Source organism: Sphaeramia orbicularis, chromosome 13, assembly GCF_902148855.1.
Source record: "Sphaeramia orbicularis chromosome 13, fSphaOr1.1, whole genome shotgun sequence".
NCBI lineage: Eukaryota > Metazoa > Chordata > Actinopteri > Kurtiformes > Apogonidae > Sphaeramia > Sphaeramia orbicularis.
Window position 1 is genome coordinate 32,993,089 of NC_043969.1, and position 20,484 is coordinate 33,013,572.

The 20,484-nt window shown below is 39.7% G+C and overlaps 1 protein-coding gene across 2 annotated transcripts in view; it reads left to right on the forward strand.

The window, feature by feature from the left end:
- Nucleotides 1-19,789, forward strand: part of nectin3a (nectin cell adhesion molecule 3a) — a 31,644-nt gene extending 11,855 nt beyond the window's left edge. The window contains exons 2-6 of one of the 2 annotated variants that reach the window (XM_030152730.1): nt 5,096-5,449; nt 10,206-10,505; nt 12,374-12,491; nt 13,288-13,439; nt 16,327-19,789. In XM_030152730.1, coding sequence (XP_030008590.1) covers nt 5,096-5,449; nt 10,206-10,505; nt 12,374-12,491; nt 13,288-13,439; nt 16,327-16,982 — 1,580 coding nt within the window. In that variant the 3' untranslated portion in view covers nt 16,983-19,789. The remainder of the gene's footprint in view (nt 1-5,095; nt 5,450-10,205; nt 10,506-12,373; nt 12,492-13,287; nt 13,440-16,326) is intronic. The other variant, XM_030152731.1, reaches the window with a different exon arrangement.
- The last annotated feature ends 695 nt before the right edge of the window (nt 19,790-20,484 follow it).

Genomic DNA, 20,484 nt, shown 5'->3' on the forward strand with positions numbered 1-20,484 from the left:
TGACTTAGTGCACTTATTAAAGAGTAATGAAACACTGCCCCTCTGCCTCCTACGGATATTTGAAAATTAATGCAGCGGGAAAGGAGTTGGGGGACTACAGTAAGTCATGTGCACCACCAGTGTATGCTATGTATGCTACTGTATGTATGCTTACTAACACTTTAGTGTGTGATGGGGACAGTGTGAAACCCACCTTTCATTAGCCTGGCACTTAAACGTTTGCTTGCTTAGGTCAGACAACCAAAAATTCTTCATTGTGACATTAGTAGGTGCAGAATCATCACAATATTGGCCAAGCTTTTATACACTGTCTATTCTGAAGTGAGATTTTGTGCTTTTATAGCTGAGAGTAGAGAAAAAACTGAAAACAAGGGTAGAGAGGGAGGAGCAACAAATGTCACTCGAATCATGAATCAGACGGTTAGATACGGCACTTGAATACTTTTATGGTACCGACTGAATTGCGCAGATACTAATAAGCACTGAAAAATGTCTGATTTTGTTTGATCCCACATTTCAATACATAAGAAGTTTTTGGTAAATTGATTTATTTACCACAGTGCATACAGAAAAATCAAAGCAAAGACTTAATGATACATTATCAGAACTGTCTTTGTTAAAGTTTTAAGTTGGTATCATTAATAAATCAGAAATCATTAATAACTTAATTTTGTTAAAAACTGCAGCTAAAATAACGCATTAAAACCAAATATGTCCAATTCTAAAATCTGGTTCAAATCTGGTTCAACAGCAAACCACACAATTTATTCCTCTAAAACCTAGTCATTTACATGTGCTTACATGTAATGTGTTTGCTTTGAACTGTAAAGTGCAAATTTCCAAGTATCCAGTGGGAAATTCTGACTGGAACCCCCCTGGTTGCAGTTTTGACTCAGAAAGGCAGACTATCATCAAACATCAGACTTCAAAATCCAAGATGGCTGCTACATGCATCGATAGTAACAGCTTTTACGCAATTTATTTGCACTTCTTTGGGTTTGCGTCTCATTAAACCAATCATACATACGGTACTGTCTGATTTATATGTGGTCATGTCAATATGCCATTTCTATCTGCAAAATATACTGTAATGAATTGTCAACTAGTATTGCTAGCTAACCTTACTAGAACTGATATTCCTTTTTTGTTTTCTTGACTTGTTGCACTGGAAAGCAGTCAGCTCAGGTTTGACGTCATTCTCAGCTCTGACTTTCAAGGTAAACAGAAGATATTAGTTCATACGGGCGTATATGTTTTTTCCATCTGTCTACAATTGTAACTTCTATACTTCTTGCAAAAACTTCCCTATTTCATGCTTTGTGTCCTTAATTCATCCTGGCCTTACTGGATCCATGTCTGAATGCTGAGCAGTCAGACTTTCCTCTTGCTTTAGTCCTAAACCACACTCCCTCCTGCACAGATCTTATGTCTGCATTCTTCTCCTGTGAGGTCTTCAGATCAGTCCCTCTTGAGTGCTGTTTGACATTATAATCTATTCATGGAGTTTGTCTACATGAACATGACATATTGTCTATTTTGTTGCTTCTTGTGAATGTTGTTGGCCTTGGATCCCTCTGTTTCACATGTTGCTGACACGCAGTGCATGCTTCACTGGGAAGCTCTCTAGCCTAGAGACGGACTCCTTTGGGGAGGTCAGGGCTGAAGCTAGGTCAGGTCTGTGGAGGTGGAGATTTTGGCTCATCAAGTGGCCGACGTTGAATGTTTGAGCCGGTTGCCAGGCAGAGAGGAAGGTTTTGATTTAGCATTGCGTCTTTCGAGCAGCTTGTCGCAATTAGTGATGTCAGGAGGGAAAGAAACAAATATGAAACATTTCTTCAAAGGGCAAGCATAACCTTCCCATGAGTTCATTCTTTCCCTGGGTTTCTCGAGGATGTCGTTTCTGTGGGAGGGCAAAAGTGCAGTCCAGTCCTGCTCAGAGAAATTAAGTTTTGTGGAACAAGGTACATATAGTCGTGTAGAGTGTTATGCCTTGACACTGCAAGTCATCGAAACTGTAACCCAACATAAAGATTTCCAGCTCTGTGTAGTTTGGTTGTTTGTTGCATTAGATGGATAGCTAGCAATAAAACTCGTGACAGTCCCAGGCTGCTCTTCATCTCTGAAGCTGTACACCTATTTTGTTGGTGAAACAGCATGACAGCTTTGTTTAACGCTCTGCTTACATTTCATTTGTTTGCAGTATTTTAGATAATATTTCACGGTGCTCTAGTTTGTGAGACCCGGCTGTGTTCTTCATGGTCTCAGCTCACAGTGCCAAGTTTCCCCACTCACCTCCTGGCTGTGTAGGTATCCCATGCAGAGGCCATCTGTCTTTCCTCCCATAATGGTTAGGGTGGAGTCCGCTTGAAGCACTTCCCCCCTTTCTCTCCCTCCTTTTCCTACTTACTCCCAAATGCTTACTGTAAAACAAACACAACATAGTATGCATGGAGTCTAGTTTCTCTGTATGCTTTGACAGACCTGAAAGCTGACACAGTGAGATAGACAAACCACGTACGGTAGCAGTTGGAGTGTCGTGTCAGGTAGCTGTAGTATGCAAAGCATGTTACGGAGATGCCTGTCTAAGACACGTGTCTGCATACATCAATACAGTGTCATGTATGCAAAGCATGTTAGTTTACTGTTCCTCAGACAACTGGGGCTGCATGGTGAATTTTGTTTGTCTGTTGATAATATTGTGGTACTGGTTGCACACATTTGTAAATATTTATCTTGCTGTCAAGCTTTTGACACAGCTGCATAATTTTGTTTTATTTGAATGAGCAAAAAACTGCATGGTAGGGCGACAACAAACAGCTGTCATGTCAGCTCAGAAGGCTGTAGAGAGGAGAATTCAAAACCCACATGGCTCTGACCCTGATTCTCCCCCTCACCGGAGCACCCAGAGGACTCCGGCAGACGCAGTGCAAACAGGGCAACACTGCAAGGCATGTTTTAATAGTGAAGGCTAATTTTAGAACACCTCATGAATCAAAGGTGACTTAAAATGAGAATGTATCCTTAGAAATGTATTAGAATAATTGAATAATAATCCCAGGTGACTTTCCCTGAGTATCTTTTAAAGTGATGAACAAATAGCAGCCTTGCATGTAATAAGTTAAAAGCGTATTAGATCAGTTTACACCTTGAGAAAAAAACAAAACTAGGAAAATATTTAGAAAATTTCAGTCACCAAAGGAGGAAAAAAACAGGAAAGCCCAAAGTATAGCACAGCAAGAAACTACACAACGCAGTGCAACACACATTTAAGTTTCAGCAGCGATTCAAACAAAATGCCTGACTCGTACACACATGGTCACACACTTAGTCCTTATTTTGGACGAGAAAAACCGTGTGTGTGTTGAGTGTGTGTGTGTAATCACTGAAATTACAGGGGACGTAATGGAGCAGGGGGAGCCTCAGCCTCCTTGGCTATATTCCTCACAAACCAAGATAGCATTGCTGTGGTTTACCACTCACATTCATGCCAAAGACTCAAAATACCAGCCAGTGGACCACTTTTATAAGCTTTACTCCATACACATCCGAGACTACGTACAAAGTGGAAATTTATGGCTCCCAAATATAGTTTACTCGCGCTATAGCTGTGTCAAAAAAAGTGAAATGTTCATTCAGTGAAATCTTTTTTTTTTTTTTTTAATTTATACATAAAACAAACATTTTCATAAGGTTTCATGTGAATGTACTCCACAATTAATTCTTGACCAGCATTGTAAATCTTTATGTAGTGCATTTAAAATGTTTTTATGCCTCTATTGATGACTCATTTTTGGTGTTTTACTCAAAAAACAGTCTAGATAGGTTTTTTTCCACTCAGACTAAAGCCATAACATGTAATTTAGGACTTATTTCAGGTTAGTTTTCCAAGATACTGCATTTCATTCCCATTGAGCTGGTTGTTTTTGTTTTGTTTTGTTTTTTTTGCTAAAGCCCAGTTGCAGGTCTATCAACTGAAATGTAGATGACTGCACCAGTCTACAACTTTTCACAGCAGGATCACAGGGAAATGTTTTTGTCCATGTTTATTTCAGTATTTCTTCTAAGTTATAAAATATTATGTTTTTGGCTGCAGCCATTTTGACATTTCTTGTCACATGTATTTTCTGGCTGATACTGAGTATTTCACTGAATTAGTGTTGAAATGATTATTAATGTTCGAAAATGTTTTGCCTGTTGCGTCGGTTTAAATAAAAAGCCTGGCAAAAATCTTGTGGTGAGCTTCAAGTCAAATTAAGGGGCTAATAAAAAAAGAGGGGGAATAAAAACATGAAATTGCATGTTTTCATGTTTTGTTTCATCTTATTCCAGACTTTTTTCTTCTCTGCTTAAAAGGTGCTCTGATAATTAGCAAGAGCGACAGTCTGAGTGTCCTGTGGTGAGTGTATGCTGCCTATTAAGAGAGAAAACAGTGCATCCAGATGAAGCCCAGGCCTTTCTTAACCTCAGGAAAATCATGTCTGCAGCAAATACTGTAGGCTGTTAATGTAGACTCAGGAAACACAAAATGTGATATATGGGTGATGATCCCATATACTGCAGCTTGGAGAATGCTGATTAGGAATAAAAATTTTAATCTGCGTCACTTTTCAGTTGAAATACAATTTTTACGACAGTAAAAGGTTATTAAAAGAAAAGGCTCTGATAAATCTAAAATGTTGTAACGGTTCATTTGACTTTATCTTCAGCGCATTAGTAGTCATGAATCACAGTGAACAAAGCTTAAAAACAGTTACATCCACTGCACTACATCCTGTTACCCAGCAGTATTCAGTTGAAACTCCACAGGACAAATTTTGTTTTAGTTGTAGATTTTCTTCTTCACTTATTCATTTCTTTCTTGGTCACAGTGGGCAAGGAGATAGACATAGTTATTGTTGTTACATTGTAGACCTTTGTGAACCACAGTCCAAGCAAGTTGAAAAATACTGTTGCAAAACTGCATGTTTGCATAACTTGTTTGTTTCCAGAGTGAAACTTGAATGTACAAATCTATTGAAGTGACATTTATGAGAGATGTGATTATAGTCTCAACAGAAACGTGTCTCTAAATACTTTCTTCATTCTTGTCTCTCAGCAGGTGTAAGCAGTAACCAAGTGGTTGTTCCTGAGAAAGTGAATGCAGTCCTGGGGAAGAATATCACACTGGGCTGTAGAATAGATGTGGGCTCCAACCTCAGTCTAACACAGATCTCCTGGGAACGCCGCCTACCTTCAGGCACCATTACCTTGGCAGTGTTTCATCCAGAATATGGAATCTCCATCTCTCAAGAATATGCCAAGCGCATCTCATTTGTTTCACCCTCCTCAATCCGAGATGCCACCATTACCCTCAGAGGAGTTGGCTTTACAGACATTGGATCATACACTTGCAAAGTGGCAACATTTCCTCTTGGCAATTCACAAGCTTCAACCTTTGTCAATGTATTAGGTAAAGTAGATCTTTTGCTTCTTTGTGCTGGCTTACAAAGAGACATTTTGCAACATGATAAGAAACATTGTGGTGTTGGTAAAGTGGCCCGATTCAACTTGACTGAAGCCAGTTAAAGGCTTTGGCTGATACCCATACCTACAACTCAACTTGTTAATACGCTAGTGGTTGGTCTGTAATAATGTTATAGTTATGTTTCCCAGCATGTATAGGCTCAACTGTCACCAAAAAGGGCTGTATGATCATCAGCCACAGGTGAAATCTGGTTTTTAAAGTTAGCATTTTCTCTGCTACTGTGGTTCTGAGGTTACACTTATTCATCCAAACAACAGAACTGCTTGAGGAATAGATGAGGGGTTCATCAATAGTAAGAATGCCAACAGTTCACTATCAGTATCCTCATTCATATTTATATCAAATATATATATCAAATCATATCCAGCTATGAAAAGCCTGGCAAGTTGGCAGGAAAAATGAAACGAGTCAAATATTAAATGAAAAATTAGTCATTGCATTGGAAATAATACACTGTCTCATCTAGGTAGATCGGTGTAAAGTGACAGGTGGTGAGAATGTTGCAGACCAACATTTTGTAAGGTTAATTGCAGAGGGTTTTTTTACCTTCTCATCATCTTTGTTAGACGTGTCCTGTTTGGTTCAAACACTTTCCCACCTTTTTAGTTTGGTGCTTGTATGAAAGTGATACCTAAAAACAGGACAAGGGGGCTAAAAATTCAAACAAGATGTAGACTAATGTTATGAAGCAATTTTGGAAGCACTTTGAGTCTATTTTAAAAATAAATATTTACTGAGACAAAAGAGAAACTTTTTTTTCAGATAAAACACATTTTTTCTATTATTTTTCTGTTATTTCTTTGCAAAAATCTGTATGTAACACAGTAAAAGGACACGGAAATTATGTACTACAGTTTTTTCGAATATCTTTTTATTCTCTCACAGGTACACGTTGGGAATCGAACAAATTATGCGAAGCAGAGTGTTTCACAAAAATGGCCGCTGTTGTGAAATCACTTGCGATTTTTATATGTTTAATTGGGCAGGTTCTGCATATAACACTAGTGGACAGGATGTGTTACGTGCGAAACCTGGAACGTGACTGCCAATTCATAAAAAACCTGCATGTCTGGATTAGAAAAACCACTAGGATCCTGAAATTTAACACAGTGTCTTTATTTATAGCGGTATATGAGACCATTTACAGCCATGTTTTCCAGATCAAATGCACTTGCAGCTAGGTAGCTTTTCCTGTCCCAATTTTGGTCCTGTTTTTGGCCCCAATATTTTATTAAAAATTCATTAATTTTGGAATGGTCCAGAGCAAGAGTGTAATTTCTTTGCATTTATCTGAGGTCATCATTAGGTACATCCTGGGGGGGAAATATGTCTAAATTTCTCTTTTATTATTGGGTCTAAAAAGCTGGCAAAGGTACCAAAATGAACCCAGTTTCATAGAAGCACCCACTTGTAAAGATAATAAATGTTAGATCTGTAGTATGGATTCTCACTACCCCAACTTTCTTGTTTTCCCAACCGATTTCCTGCACACACGGTAACGGCAGACGGATATACACACATTTGCCCATATAGATACTTACAACCCTCTCTGAGGAGCATGAACTTCTCTATGGTCAGCGTATGTTTCAAGCCCTAAATGGGTGGTTGGATTGCACTCCGGCAGTTCTGAGAGTAGGAGATTGCACTGTAGGCAGTAGTTTCTCGTCTCCCTCCAGAGACTGTAGGAGACTCTGATGACTAATGAGTGGTACATTAAGTGCTGCTGTGACAGCCACAGTGTCTGGGACCTCACAGAGTTCAATTACACCTTGCTCTGAACTCTGCAGCTTCTCAGGCTTTTACTTTTGGCTCACTCAAACACATACATGTAGACCCATATACAAACACAGGGTACACATGTGATTATGGTAGAAATACTATGTTCTTTGCAATCTGATACATGTCACGTGGGAATTAGGTTATCCCAGAGTATATTTTTCTGAGAGATTGAACATTGCAATTATAAGACCTAAACTCAGACTCTTATAGTTCCCAGGGAGCAATGAAGAGTGGCTTGTTTATCTGTGCCTTGGAGTAGCTGACTGTATTTTTCACAAGACCATTTTCATCATAAAGAGAGCATACAGCCCAGCAACTATTACTACATACACCATGAACAATGTATTTATGCAGAACCAATACTGATTAACATGCTGTTCTAATATACAGTATTGACAGTGTATATTGTATTTGTCTCAGTTTCTTTGCTCACAATTCCCACTTTTGATCCCTGTTTATACTTTGAGGTTTATGAGAGAGCACTTGACTACATTTTCATTCCTTTCAAATGAACTAAACAAAGGCAATGATCAGGCTCAAACCCATGTATAATAAACCTAAGTCACGACACATCATAATGATTAACAGGTGCAGTGGACACTATTAATAGTGGCACTTCAGCTAAATCATTACCAGCAGATACTTGACATGTTGAATTTTTGTTGCTGCCCCACCATCTATGTTATTGCTTTCTTGAAAATCATGTCTGTTTCCAGAAAATACTTTAGAAATCATTTGGGGAACAGCTTACAAGGAACTGTGATACAGTACATGGGCCAAAAATCTCCAGCAGTAAGCAACAGGAAGGAACCAAAGGGGGAAACAATGATTTGTGATGTGAATGAATTACAATGACCTTTTGTTTTAAACTGCTGACAGGTCAATAACAACTCTACCGAATAACAATTGACTCTTCTAGAAAACAAAACATGGACGTCCATTTAGGTGACAGAAGTATGTTATTGATAAGAGCATTGAAGGCAGTCCATAAGCAGGCTCAAGTATTTTACATTTATCTTTAGACCAGTAACTGTATTCTTCATTATTTCACGCTGGATGAAAAGTGTCAGTTCCTTCATTTTTTTTTTTAGAGTTGAGAAATGAGCCACAAAGAAATTGCAAGCTTTGCTTTGTTTGGAAGCCAAAATTTGCAAAGTATAGTTCTTTCTGTTGTGAAAAGTTTTCATTTGTCCTTTCTATCTGTTCAAGTAATAGAGGATTTTCAACAGTGACTCAGCAGATGTGATTTGCTTGCATGCTTCTACCTCTTACTCCGCAACAAGAGGCTAATGAAACCAATCTTTCTTCTATGGAAATAATCTGAAAGCTTTTTGTTGGTATATCTTGCCCACACGCAAGACACTCAATGCACACAAAATGCACAATCAGTTAAATCTAATCTTTCTAGGGGTTCCCCAGCTTGTGTCTGACGTCAGTTTTCAGTGCTCATATGTGGGCGGCAAAGGGCCAATGCAGCCAGTTTGCTGAAGGGAAATCATTACCCTTGCCCCTAAAGCATTTCCATTCTTCCAAAGCACTCCCCTCCCTTCCTGACAGCGATTCCAAATTAACACGTCTCTCTGATTTAGTTATTCTGTAGGTTCAGCCAGCTTGCCTCCTCCTTACATAGAGCAGCTACTGTTTATAGTCAGAGGCCTGTAAGGGAGGGGCAGAAAAGTAAGTGAAGAATGTGAGGTGGATGACTGCGAACTGCATCCCCACCCCTGCACCGGGTACAGGAGACGCCAGATTATTTTTAGAAATAGGGGGTGCCAGCAGTCGTTTGAATTTGCTCCTCCTGTTTGGCCGAGGGTGTGTGTGTGTTTCTATGTGGAGGGGTCTTAAAGAGATGTCTTAGATATCTTAAAGGTGAATGGCCTTGTGTTGTGGTTTACACTGTGTCCCCCACACGTGCTGCCTTTAAAACTGTCACCATTGCAGTAAGTGGAACAGCTGTGCTTTTTTAAGAGGGACAGATTTTGTGGAGGTGGTGTATTTTAGGACAGGGAAGAAAAAAATCTGTATAAATGGGGGCACTAAAGATGGCAAATAATGGAAGTAATGATGGAAACTGAAAGACTTGTGGAACCTGTGTTGCCAGTTTACCCTGCTACCTCTTCATTATGATGCCCCCTCCCTTCAGGGGATTCTCTTTTGTTTCTTTGTTTTGCTGAGTTTTCCCAAGTGTTATTTCTTTCATTCTGTGATTTTCATGTAATTCAGGCCAATAGGATATACTGTTGACTGCTTTATGCAACAGGTAGAGAGTTGCATTATTCCTGCCACGTCCTCATTGCAGGGATCTGTTTTACCTCTCTGTTGAGAGAATCCTTGTTTCGTCTAACCCTTCAGTTATTCTCAGGAAGCTGGTGTAACATTACCCCAACTCTAAAGCACTGAGAGGTATACTGTAACTTAGCCCCTCATTTGCCAACACTACACAGTCAAAATCAAGCACGCTACAGTGTTGACTGTCAGTAGTCTCTGATTCTGTTATATTAACAGTTCTTTGCCAGAGGTCGTGTCTTTTTCCTGTGATTTTCCTCTGACATTCTTTGTTAAATCCATACAATAGGAACAATAGGCCCTTTATATTACCTGTCTCATGTTTGACATGAGGACCACAACAATGAAGACAGCTAAATCTCTATCAGATTGCTTCCATATGATTGAATAGCATAGTTCATAGATTTTTAATGCATGTATGTGAAATGGAAGAAGTAAGTCAGCACTCAAGCCATTTCCTTTCGTTCATCTACTTGTCATCTTATGATGGACATAATTTATTCATATGCATATGTAAAAAGATCAATATGCATTTTGTTGTTTTTTCTCCATTGTGACATCCCCTCCCTTCCCCCTTTTCTTAATCTAACCTTGTCTTTTGTTTTCCTTTACACAGTGGAGCCAAACGTGTATGTGTCTGCAGGGCCCACAGCTCTGCTAGATGGAGGCAACGAGTCACTGATAGCCACCTGCATAGCAGAACGAGGCCGGCCTGCTGCTGATGTTGTCTGGGAGACGGAGCTGTATGGACGAAGTGAGAAACAAGCTCAGGATGAGTCCAACGGCACCACCACCGTACATGTGCGCTACATGTGGCAGCCCCAAAGTTACGCCCAGGGGAAGACGTTAACATGTGTGGTGCGGCACCCAGCACTGCAAACAGAGTTCCGCATACCCTTCACTCTAAATGTTCAATGTGAGTAGTAAATGTTGTCCTTTTTAACTCATGACATTTCTGCAGCTAGAGATCTCTCAATCAAAACAAAACATGTGAACTACTGTTGAATCATGGGAGTTGTGGTTTTCATCACTGCTGTAGATGAAAATCTAATATGACACAAAGATTAGTAAAAAGGAAATGACACCACTGATACCACCATGACAGGCAGTCAAACAAGACAGGGCATTACATTAAATAAAATAACATTTTTATCTGAATTTGAACCTATTTAATTTAAGTACACAAGTCAGCATAATATATTACATCAGCCTTTTAGATATTTAATGGGGAAATGTTATGTAATATCTTTAAACATATGTCAAAGATTTAGAGGATCTTGTTTACTGTAATGAAATTATCACATTTCTCCATTAACACCAAATTGTTTCGACTCATGTTGCTCCCCACTGTCAATCAGATTTAGAGTTAGGCTCACTCAATTCATAGTATACACTTATACCATATACTGAAATCTTATTTTTGCTAAATCTGTCAGTTAAATAAAGTTAGTTAAATAAAGCAAAACAATTCCCCTTTGGAATTAGATCATCATAAAAACAATCGTCAGATTATATAGCGAAATAATGATTATTATAGCATCTCTTATTTGGGCAGTCCAGAGAGTAACAGTATATCTTATTGATATTAACCTGCACTGAAGGCTTGATTTATGAGTAGCCTGATCACTACCCCTCCATCTTTAGCCATAAAAGAACCATTTAAGAGTCATTGTAATGTTATAATCATTGATGCATACTTCCTTAGCGAGCAGTTCTGAGGGGAAGTCTCTGTTTGGTCTGTGTGAGTGCAGGCTAATGAAGGTATTTTATGAAATATTGATCAGGCCTCAGCAGCAAGTCAAGTAGCAGCAGGCTGCTGGGGGGCAGCGGATGGAGGTGCAGAAAAACCAAGGTTAATACATTAAGAAAGAGTCTTTCCAGCTCAATAAATCATGTCAAATGCAGAGGCAAGGGATTTTAAGTGCAAAAGAAGCACAATTTCAACGTTGAACTGTGTGAAAAGGGTCAGTGGACACGACGAGCAGAGGCATCTTTCCGTGAGCAGTAATGAGTTCCTCATTTGTACTCCAGAGAAATCAAAATGAAAAATTGGATATCTAAGTCACTGTTTGCCATGTTTTATTACAGTGGCATGTGTTGGGGTTCATACCGGCGTCTTCCTGCTTCCCTTTGTCTTTTTCTTTTTCTTTTTTTTTTTTTTTTTTTTTGGTCATGGTGAAGCAGTAGTTTATTATTAGCTGCAGTACATTTACTGTCTGAGTGAGTCTGTCATTTCATTTCTAACTTTCCACCAACCCAGGGTCATTTGTTTGTTTGCTTGGCATGCATTCACCAGCAGATCCTGCGCCCTGCTAGATTTCTGTACAGCCTTTGTTTTTGTCATTGCTACAGTGCTTATAATGCACACCTTGTTCTTTGCGGAAAAAGCTCATTTGTCATTAAGATGCCTTGGATCACAATGACTGATTATTAAGTCTGTGCAGTTTTGCCTTTTGAAATAAAAATAAAATAAAATAAATGACCCATGCTATTTAAAACCTGCAAGCGTGACCTTATGACGCGCCTCCACTGCAATAGCCCTGGCTCTTGTCAGCTCATCTCTACTTGCATTTTTTTGGTTTTCCGTTGGGGAAAAGTTGTGGATAGTATCTGCTCCCTGGTACACTGACAATGCACTTTATCTGCAGTGGAAAATGATATACCTGATAACTGAGAAAATGAGTAGAGTTCAGTTTTTATTACCTTGTGGTAAAGTCCCATTACTGTTGATGAAGCTGCAGGACTTAAAAATATTCAACACTCTTTTTTTTTTTTTTTTTACAGTTGCACCTATGGTCTCAATAATGGGAATTGGCAAAAACTGGTATGTTGGTCAAGATAATGTGAAGTTTGAGTGTGGAGCCAAAGCCAACCCACCAGCTCGTCACTTCTCATGGATAAGGTCAGTATCTCCCAAAGCTACTCTAGAATATTATTCCCCTAAGTCAATATCTTCTCCTTTGTATTCATTTTGGAATCATTTGAATTTATGACACAGTTGTAAATCTTTATTTGCAATTCCCAAAATGTGTTGAAAACACAAAACAGATTTGTATTTTGTTTCACCGCTATAAAAGTATTACATAACAAATCAGCTGGTTGGCTCTGTTGCATGGCAAATCTGTACATGGTTTTAGGCAGACTTAAATTAAACATTGGTAGGAGACTTGTCTATAAATGACTCTCAGCATAACTTTGGAGCCTGGACACTGGAGCTGTCGAATGCACTGCTGCACCCGCGGGGAAGACTTCCAGCTATAAATAAAAGATTCCAAATGGTTCATACATCAAAGCTACACGGGTGCTATTGGCAGCTCTTTGTCATCGACTTCTTCAGAAAGAAGAAGCATGCTCTCATTTGAGTTGACAGTAGCAGTATCGTCTAGACAGCCAAGCTCTTTATTTTCACTTTTTTTGCCCTGACATCGAAGCCTTGTGTTCATGTACGAAGCTTTTGCCACAACTAATGGAAGTGCAGTCAGCCCAGATGATCATGTGATCATATAATTGTTGCAGCAGGCTGACCAACCAGAAAGAACCAGAACCAGGGGAAGAATGATGTAATGGATAGGTTTTTTCAGTCAAACTTCCAAACTGTGTCTCTTAAATATAAACTTATAAACTCACAGCCTTTGTGTTCAGGAATGAATAATGTAGTGCATCTGGTGAAATCTCTGTAATGTTTCATTTTTGCACAGATTGGATGGATCAATGCCAGAGGGGGTTAGAATTGCAAACAATAGCTTTGCCTTCACTCGCCCATTGGAGCGCAATGACTCTGGAGTATATCGCTGTGAAGTGATGAATGACATCGGCCTCCGTTCTAAAGATGTGAACCTCTGGGTTCAAGGTACATTTTGACTGTTTTACCTACTTGTTTACTGTGATTGTATGATTTTTACTTTCTTTTAAATACAAAACATTGTCTCTGAGAGCAGGTCAGAGGAGTAATTTCCTCATGCATTTTGACTTTGGTCTTGTTTATTTGAAGTAAGATTACCCTCTCAGTAAGCTCACCACTCAGTTCTGCACTTCTGGCAGGGTTAAGCCTCCGTATGAATGTCCCTACCCAGATCTACTTTCACACATTCCTGGCAACAGAGAAGCACGGAGTGCAGATAAAGAGTATCAGTACCAAACGTTTCCAGTGTTGTGGTTTTGGCAACATTAGATTTGTCTGATAAGGGGGCGAGTGTTTACCCCTGCTGGTTGACTGCGCATCACAAAGTATGAACCCACGAAGCCATTCCATTGTTTTATTTAAGGTCAGATTTCACAGATCTGTGCTTCAAAACCCATGCCAGTACATCACACATTCATACACACATAACATGACCTGTTCACAGATTTGCAACAAGTGTGTGATGTGTGTTGTGCTGCAATCTTAAAGTAATTGTGTTCAAACATGAATATTGTTTAGTATTTATAAACTAATAGAACTAAAAGATCCATCAGAATTTTTCTGATTTATATTAATTATGCTGGTGATTTGTTGATATAAACCTTTGAAAGTACCCAGGATGCTAAACTAGTCTCGTCTGCTTCCTGTCTGTCCAGAGTTTCTTCTTGAGTTCATCATTGTAAAGTCAGGGCGTGTATCCTGAGAACTCTGCATCTCTTTTTATTTTCATTTCTCCTCTGCTCCTTTTAATCCTTCTCCAAACAAAGCAACTGCTGCTTTTGGACACGTAGTCTGCTGCTAACACACAGTGCTTCGCGTTTCTCACTGTCGAGAGGAAAGAACTGGAGGAGCCCCAAAAAAGGCTGTCAGGCTCCATCTGTTTACAGGCCTGGTTTGGAGTCCTGCTCCAAACGAAAGCACAGCTGACATCCTGTCCAGGAAGGACTAGCAAGGAGCAATTATCTGGCCTCTCTTGTCAAATATTAAGACTTGTTGGGCATGGGGGCCTCTTGCTTCCCTCCCCTGTGGAGATACCCAGGTTAAGCACAGTTACTCTATATTCCTCCCCCCGCCGTGGCTGCTTTGTGTAGCTGTTTCACATTCCCAGTTGTCTCTGTAGCCTTGTGGTTCTTGGCTGCTCGTCTCTTAGTTGATCAGCTACATGTTTGCAGATGCTCATAACCTATGCGAGGTTAAAATGTCCGCCTCCAGGGTTGGATTGATGGTGACTGACGAAGAAAATGTTTGCCAGTGCATCAATTCACTGACCTTGATCTGCCTCTGTTATCCTCTCTTATGCTTTTACTTTACTGCTGATCCTTCAGGCATGCACATTATATAATTGCAGCTAATTAGATTCTTTCTCAGTTACACAAATCATTATGGCTCTTTGAGGATTCCGGTTTGATAACCAGTACCTTAAAGCCTCCTAAAGATGCAGACCTCTGTTAGTCCGAGCCACATTGCTTTGTAGCCAGAGCTTTGATGTGCTTTTGCAAGGATTGACTGTGGGTATCAGGCTGCTCTTAGCCCTAGAGGCTGGAGGTCAGAACGGAGACACTCATCCTGACCTTGAGCTCCACACACCCCTTTTCTCTGGCTCTGGCTGCTGTCACAAATGGCAGCCACCGGAGGACAAATCAGATGCAGGAGCCTCCCATCGATCACAGTGTTTCATCTTCTCACATGACTTCCCCACAGCAGGGTTTAGAAAGAAAAGGGGGGAGAGCTAATCACACTCACTCAGATGCTCATGAGCGCATGTCCTCTGTCCTTCTATCACTCTCCCTCTCTCTCAGCACACACACAGTGACAGTTAGTACTTAACCTTTTGCTGGCCCTCTCATTTCCTCCTTTTTGCTCTACAGCGCAGCTTTCAACAGATTCTTTGGTCTCAAGAGAGGCATGTCTGTGCTTTAACAATGTGCAGCGCTGTTATAAATTAATTGAAGAACCATTCACACTCGCTTTGTCAGTCATCTAGAACTTACAGTCTCTTTATAGAAGTGCAGTCTCTCTTTTTCTTTATTTTATAACCCCTCACCAGTGGTGGAAGTACTCAGATTCTTTACGAAAAGCACTGATACCACACAAATAAAAGTTCTGCTTTCACAACCATAAATTTAAGCATAAAAATTGAAAGTTGTCATTGTGGCGTAAACTGGTCCCTGCTATTGTTGTGACTATTTTATATGATGCTTTTGAATTTGTATTACTGTTGTATTATATATATGTTGCATTTTACTGCTGTTAATGTTTGAGGTTAATCTTTTTTGCCTTACTTTATTAACTTTTGTGTTGTCAGATTTACAGCAGTGCTCCCTTACGAGACTTTTATGTGTTTCCTTGAGCTGTTTTTCTAAATATTGTTCATTCATTCATTTTCCAAACTGTTAAATCCTCAGGAGGGTCACAGGGATGCTGGGGAAAAAATGTTCTTAGCCAAATAACAGCAACACATAAAGGCATTACAAAAGCCACAATTTGGAGAAAACCCTGCAATGCATCACAGCATGTAAGATCTTCATACATTTGCAGCATTACTGTCCTGTGAGATCCATCTAGCTCATAACAGTCAGTGCATTTTCCAGCTTTTCAAGTGGTTTAGAATTTTGTCAGTGAAGGAACAGTAACCCTCGGGTTTGTCTTAATCGTGTAAAACACTTTGAGATACTAGGTTTTCACTGAATAGGAAAGGGATGAAAGATTGTAATCTGAAAAGTAACTACAGCTATCAGACAAATGAAGTGGAGTAAATATACTTGGTGTAAAACTGCTCCTCCTCCCATTTACCATTCTTGCTTGATTTAACCTTCTCATCACGTTTGCTCTGCAGATCCTCCACCCACCACAGCTGCCCCCAGCACCACTGCATCTCTCCGCCATGACACATCTAGAACCGGCACTGCAGCGGACCAGCAGAAATCTCTGTTCACCTCTCCAACCCTGGCCTCTTTACCTGACAGCAGCATCGGCACCATAGTCGGCGGCGCTGTGGGTGGAGTTCTGTTTCTGATCCTTCTACTGATCTTGGGTGGAGCATGCTTCATGCGCTCACGCAGAACCTTCAGGGGGGACTACTACACCAAGCAGTACCTGGGACCCTCGGACATGCAGAAAGAGGCTCAGCTGGACGTGCTGCAGCCGCACGAGCTGCAGGAGGTCTACGGGGACAAAGGGAGCAAAGGCAGCCAGGAGCTAAAACCCAAACTGGGTGGAGACATCATCTATCCTGACTATACCACTGATCGCAAGGATAGGGATGACTGGGCCGACAGGGGAGACAACCACAGGAGCCTCAAAGAGGGAAACTACTACGCCGATCACTACAACACCCAAAACATGCACCCCTGCGGGCCTCCTGTTCACAGTCCCATAGTGAACAACGGCTCCCCCTACCTTCCCGATGACTGTTATGACAATGGTACAGACAGCGACTACGTGTCCCACATGGACGGATCTGTGATTTCTCGCAGGGAATGGTATGTTTGAGGAAAAAAAAGGACAACTGACTGACAGACTGACTGAGAGTAATTTAACGAGTGACAGATATAAATATCATTAACAGTCATGTCTTTCCAGTTAAAGGACTAATGAAATGTCTCAGCTCAGTTTCCTGACGAGCCCTTCGAACAATACTGCTCTGCCTTGATTGTAACCACTCAACCTTAAGGACACGTATGTGGATTGTACTCACACTTTGTAGCATTTTGAGGAGCTACAAATAAGCTGGAACGCCTCAATGATCATATCTCAGTAGGCTTTAGAGGATGTGGCATACAGTGACATTTTCAACTGATGTGAATGAAGTTTTGTACTCTGCTTGTTTGTGTTTGCACCTGTCTTTGTCACAGGTCAAAGGTCAAGGTGTTCAGACCCTTGTTATTGAAGTATTTATATCTTTGACTGACTGAACTCTGCTCCAGTGTGTTACGTTATCATAAAACCTCACAACTTCTGTGGCATTTCAAAACTCCTGATTACCTAATTTTCATACAGCTGAAGTCTTCATCATGGCTGCGACAAGTATTTAAAGTAGATTATACTGCATGTGTTTTTACAAGCAAAATATCTTGTTGAGTAAAGGGAAAGTTGGTCAAACACATGAATAAAAGGGAGAATTTCACAGGCTTCGTCTTGAGGGAAAAGCAAATACATCACAAAAGACACTGCCCCTTATAAACAGATTATAACTCTCAGCTTCACTTTATTTACTTTACACATTTCTGTGTTCTTAACCAAATGCAATAACCAGTATTGAAACATCGGACCAGTCACACTGGATGTAAAAAAGCACAACTCTGTTATTACAGTTGTCAGCAAACATCAAAGGTGGCCAACTAGGCCTTGGCCTTCTCCACTACGCCATGATAACAGGCTGCGTTGGTGTCTTTTCCATTTTCCTTCCTCTGTGTCCTCTGATTTCTGTCTGTAACATTGACACCGATCAGTTCTTATAGTTTTTTTTATTTTAAAAGTGGCATCAAAGTGAAAGTGTTATAAATACCAGATGTGACTATCAGAGCTGTCATCATCTGCTGTTTTGTGGCTTCATAAACCACCGACATTTTCACTGCTCCCGCTCAACACCCCAAAGTCATTATTCAAGATGGTAAATAAGCAAAATACTTGTTGATATAGAAAGTGCTCACAGAGCGCTGATTCCTAAGCTTTGTCTTGCTTGAGTTATAAGCATGATTAATTCAAATACCTCGCAACACAGTTGGAAAGTTGTGAGCGGCTAACGTCACTACTGATCACAGAACAGGCTAATGTTGGGGTTTGGCTCCTCTGCAATTCCTCCGAGGATATACAGTGATCATGGAAAGTAGAAATTTAATACATGAGTGAAAAAATCGGTTTACGAACTATCTAGGTTAAAGCTGCCTGTGTAATGGCTCCCCAAGGGATTTTTTTTTCTTTCCCTACAAACAACAAACCCAGTGACATTAAGTTGAAACAAAAGCGTTGACATCATCAGTGATCTCATCTCTTGATTTGACCTTACACTTTCCACTTAGTGCTTTTTGTGTTTCCTCAGGAATGATACATGGATCAAAGCGGCCTCTCCTAACCCTCACATGAAAGGGAAAACATACCCTTTAGAAAGGTTCCCCATTTAGTCAATCAGGGTGTTTGTTGCTCGAAGAAGTTACCGTATATGTGTGTTACAGCGAATCCTGGATGGAGGTTGTGTTTATTTTGAGGTCTCAGTCTTTCTTATTGGGGTTTTATAGATTGTGAGTGCACATTTTCTATTTTCTTCCCCCACTTCTCCACCCTTGTTTTCCCATACGGCCCCGCCAGAGCTTCGGTCGAAAGGTTTAGATGTCTGAGAATAACCTACTTTAATCTGTTTAGTTCACTCTCACTCTCATAGACTCACACACGCACTGGGCACCACACATCTGCCGCTGCAGCCTGCATTCAAAGAGCAGTCCTCACCTCAGACTTTGGGCTTTTTAATTAACTTTTTTTTTTCCTGCCTCTACGCTTGGCAACTTCTCTTACACAGTGATATATAGCACATCCGAGTTTGCATGCACACATTTTTTTATGTGGCTGATTCATAGCTGTCAACTTGTTTCGTTTTTAGCACGGCCACTCCACACAAACTGCTGTCTCTGCTTTAAATTCCAGGGGAAAATGATCTTTTCATCAGTCTCTGCCTAATCTCTGAAGACTGTTTATTTTGTTTGACAAAAGCATAATGAGTTGAAATGATGAATGTTTTGTAAAGTTCTTTACCTTTTTTGGATCCGTTTGTTTTTTTTGTTTTTTTTGGTTAGTCACCAACTGATTGCATGTAAATTAAGTTATTCGCTGCCTGCTATGTTCATTATTTCTTTCCACTGATGTTTATATACATGTACATAATGCTGACAAATTAGTGTAGGATTGGCTCTTCTCAGCAGGCTTTTGGTTTAAATGTTTATGTACAGTACATTTTTGAAGCCCCCTACTGAATAGTCGGTGCCTTAGATGGGCTGAGCAATGCACAGAAAAGTTAAAAGAAGAATTTAAAGGTTTCTAGTTCATGAAAAAGGAGGACTGACTGCTCCTTTAATATGTCTTCCATCCATGATATTTAAGATTTGTTGTTGAAAACATCAAACTAGACAAAAGGTTGATTGTCATGCCTTATACACTTTGCAAGGACACGTGTAACAAGTTAGTTACTGAGGAAATTATAATAAGTAAAGATTCACTGGGAATTTAGGCAAGCCAGATTCATAGAAAATATTATTGTCCTGTAAATATGCTGGCTGTTTTTTTTTTTTTATTTTTTATTATTATTATTGAGAAAAAAAAGAAATCTTATTTTTTGTATGAGGTCTGTAATTTTCACAGAGTATTAGTTTATCTTACGGGCGTTTGAGGAGCTCTTGTCTCATATGTGGAGAGCGATTCTGTTTTCACTGCATTTTATATTTGTTCTTGAGAGTTTCTGACCAATTACTTTATATGTTCTTTGAATGATTGATGTCTCACAGGAATCAGAGATGAAAGTGCGCTAGATTGTATTTTGTTTCTTGGTTTGCAATAAAAAAAAAAAACCATTATTGCATTCAAATGTGTTCTGGAATTCTGCTTTTTCCCATTTACCTTCATGAAATTATTAACGTAAACTGATGAATGCTGTTTTAAGAACATATTCACATCACCCATATCTACTCTCATTAGATACATATCAGATAATGGTCACAATAGTCCTTTTTCATCACAGGCATTTTTGCTAGTAAAAGTCCTTTACCTGTAATATTAGCAGTAGTTCTATTCCATTTATTTTCCATCATGATCTAATCCAAGGTCTAAATTCTGCACTGAAATCGTTCTTGAACTCTTACTTTTTTACATTGGTCTTTTAATGTAATGTAATATGCACTAGATACTATATGTTATTTATATGTCATGTATGAAAGGTGTTGGTTTGTTATGTCTATCATTTTGAACTTTATGAGGATTTCACCTGTTTGAATTAAAGATATATACG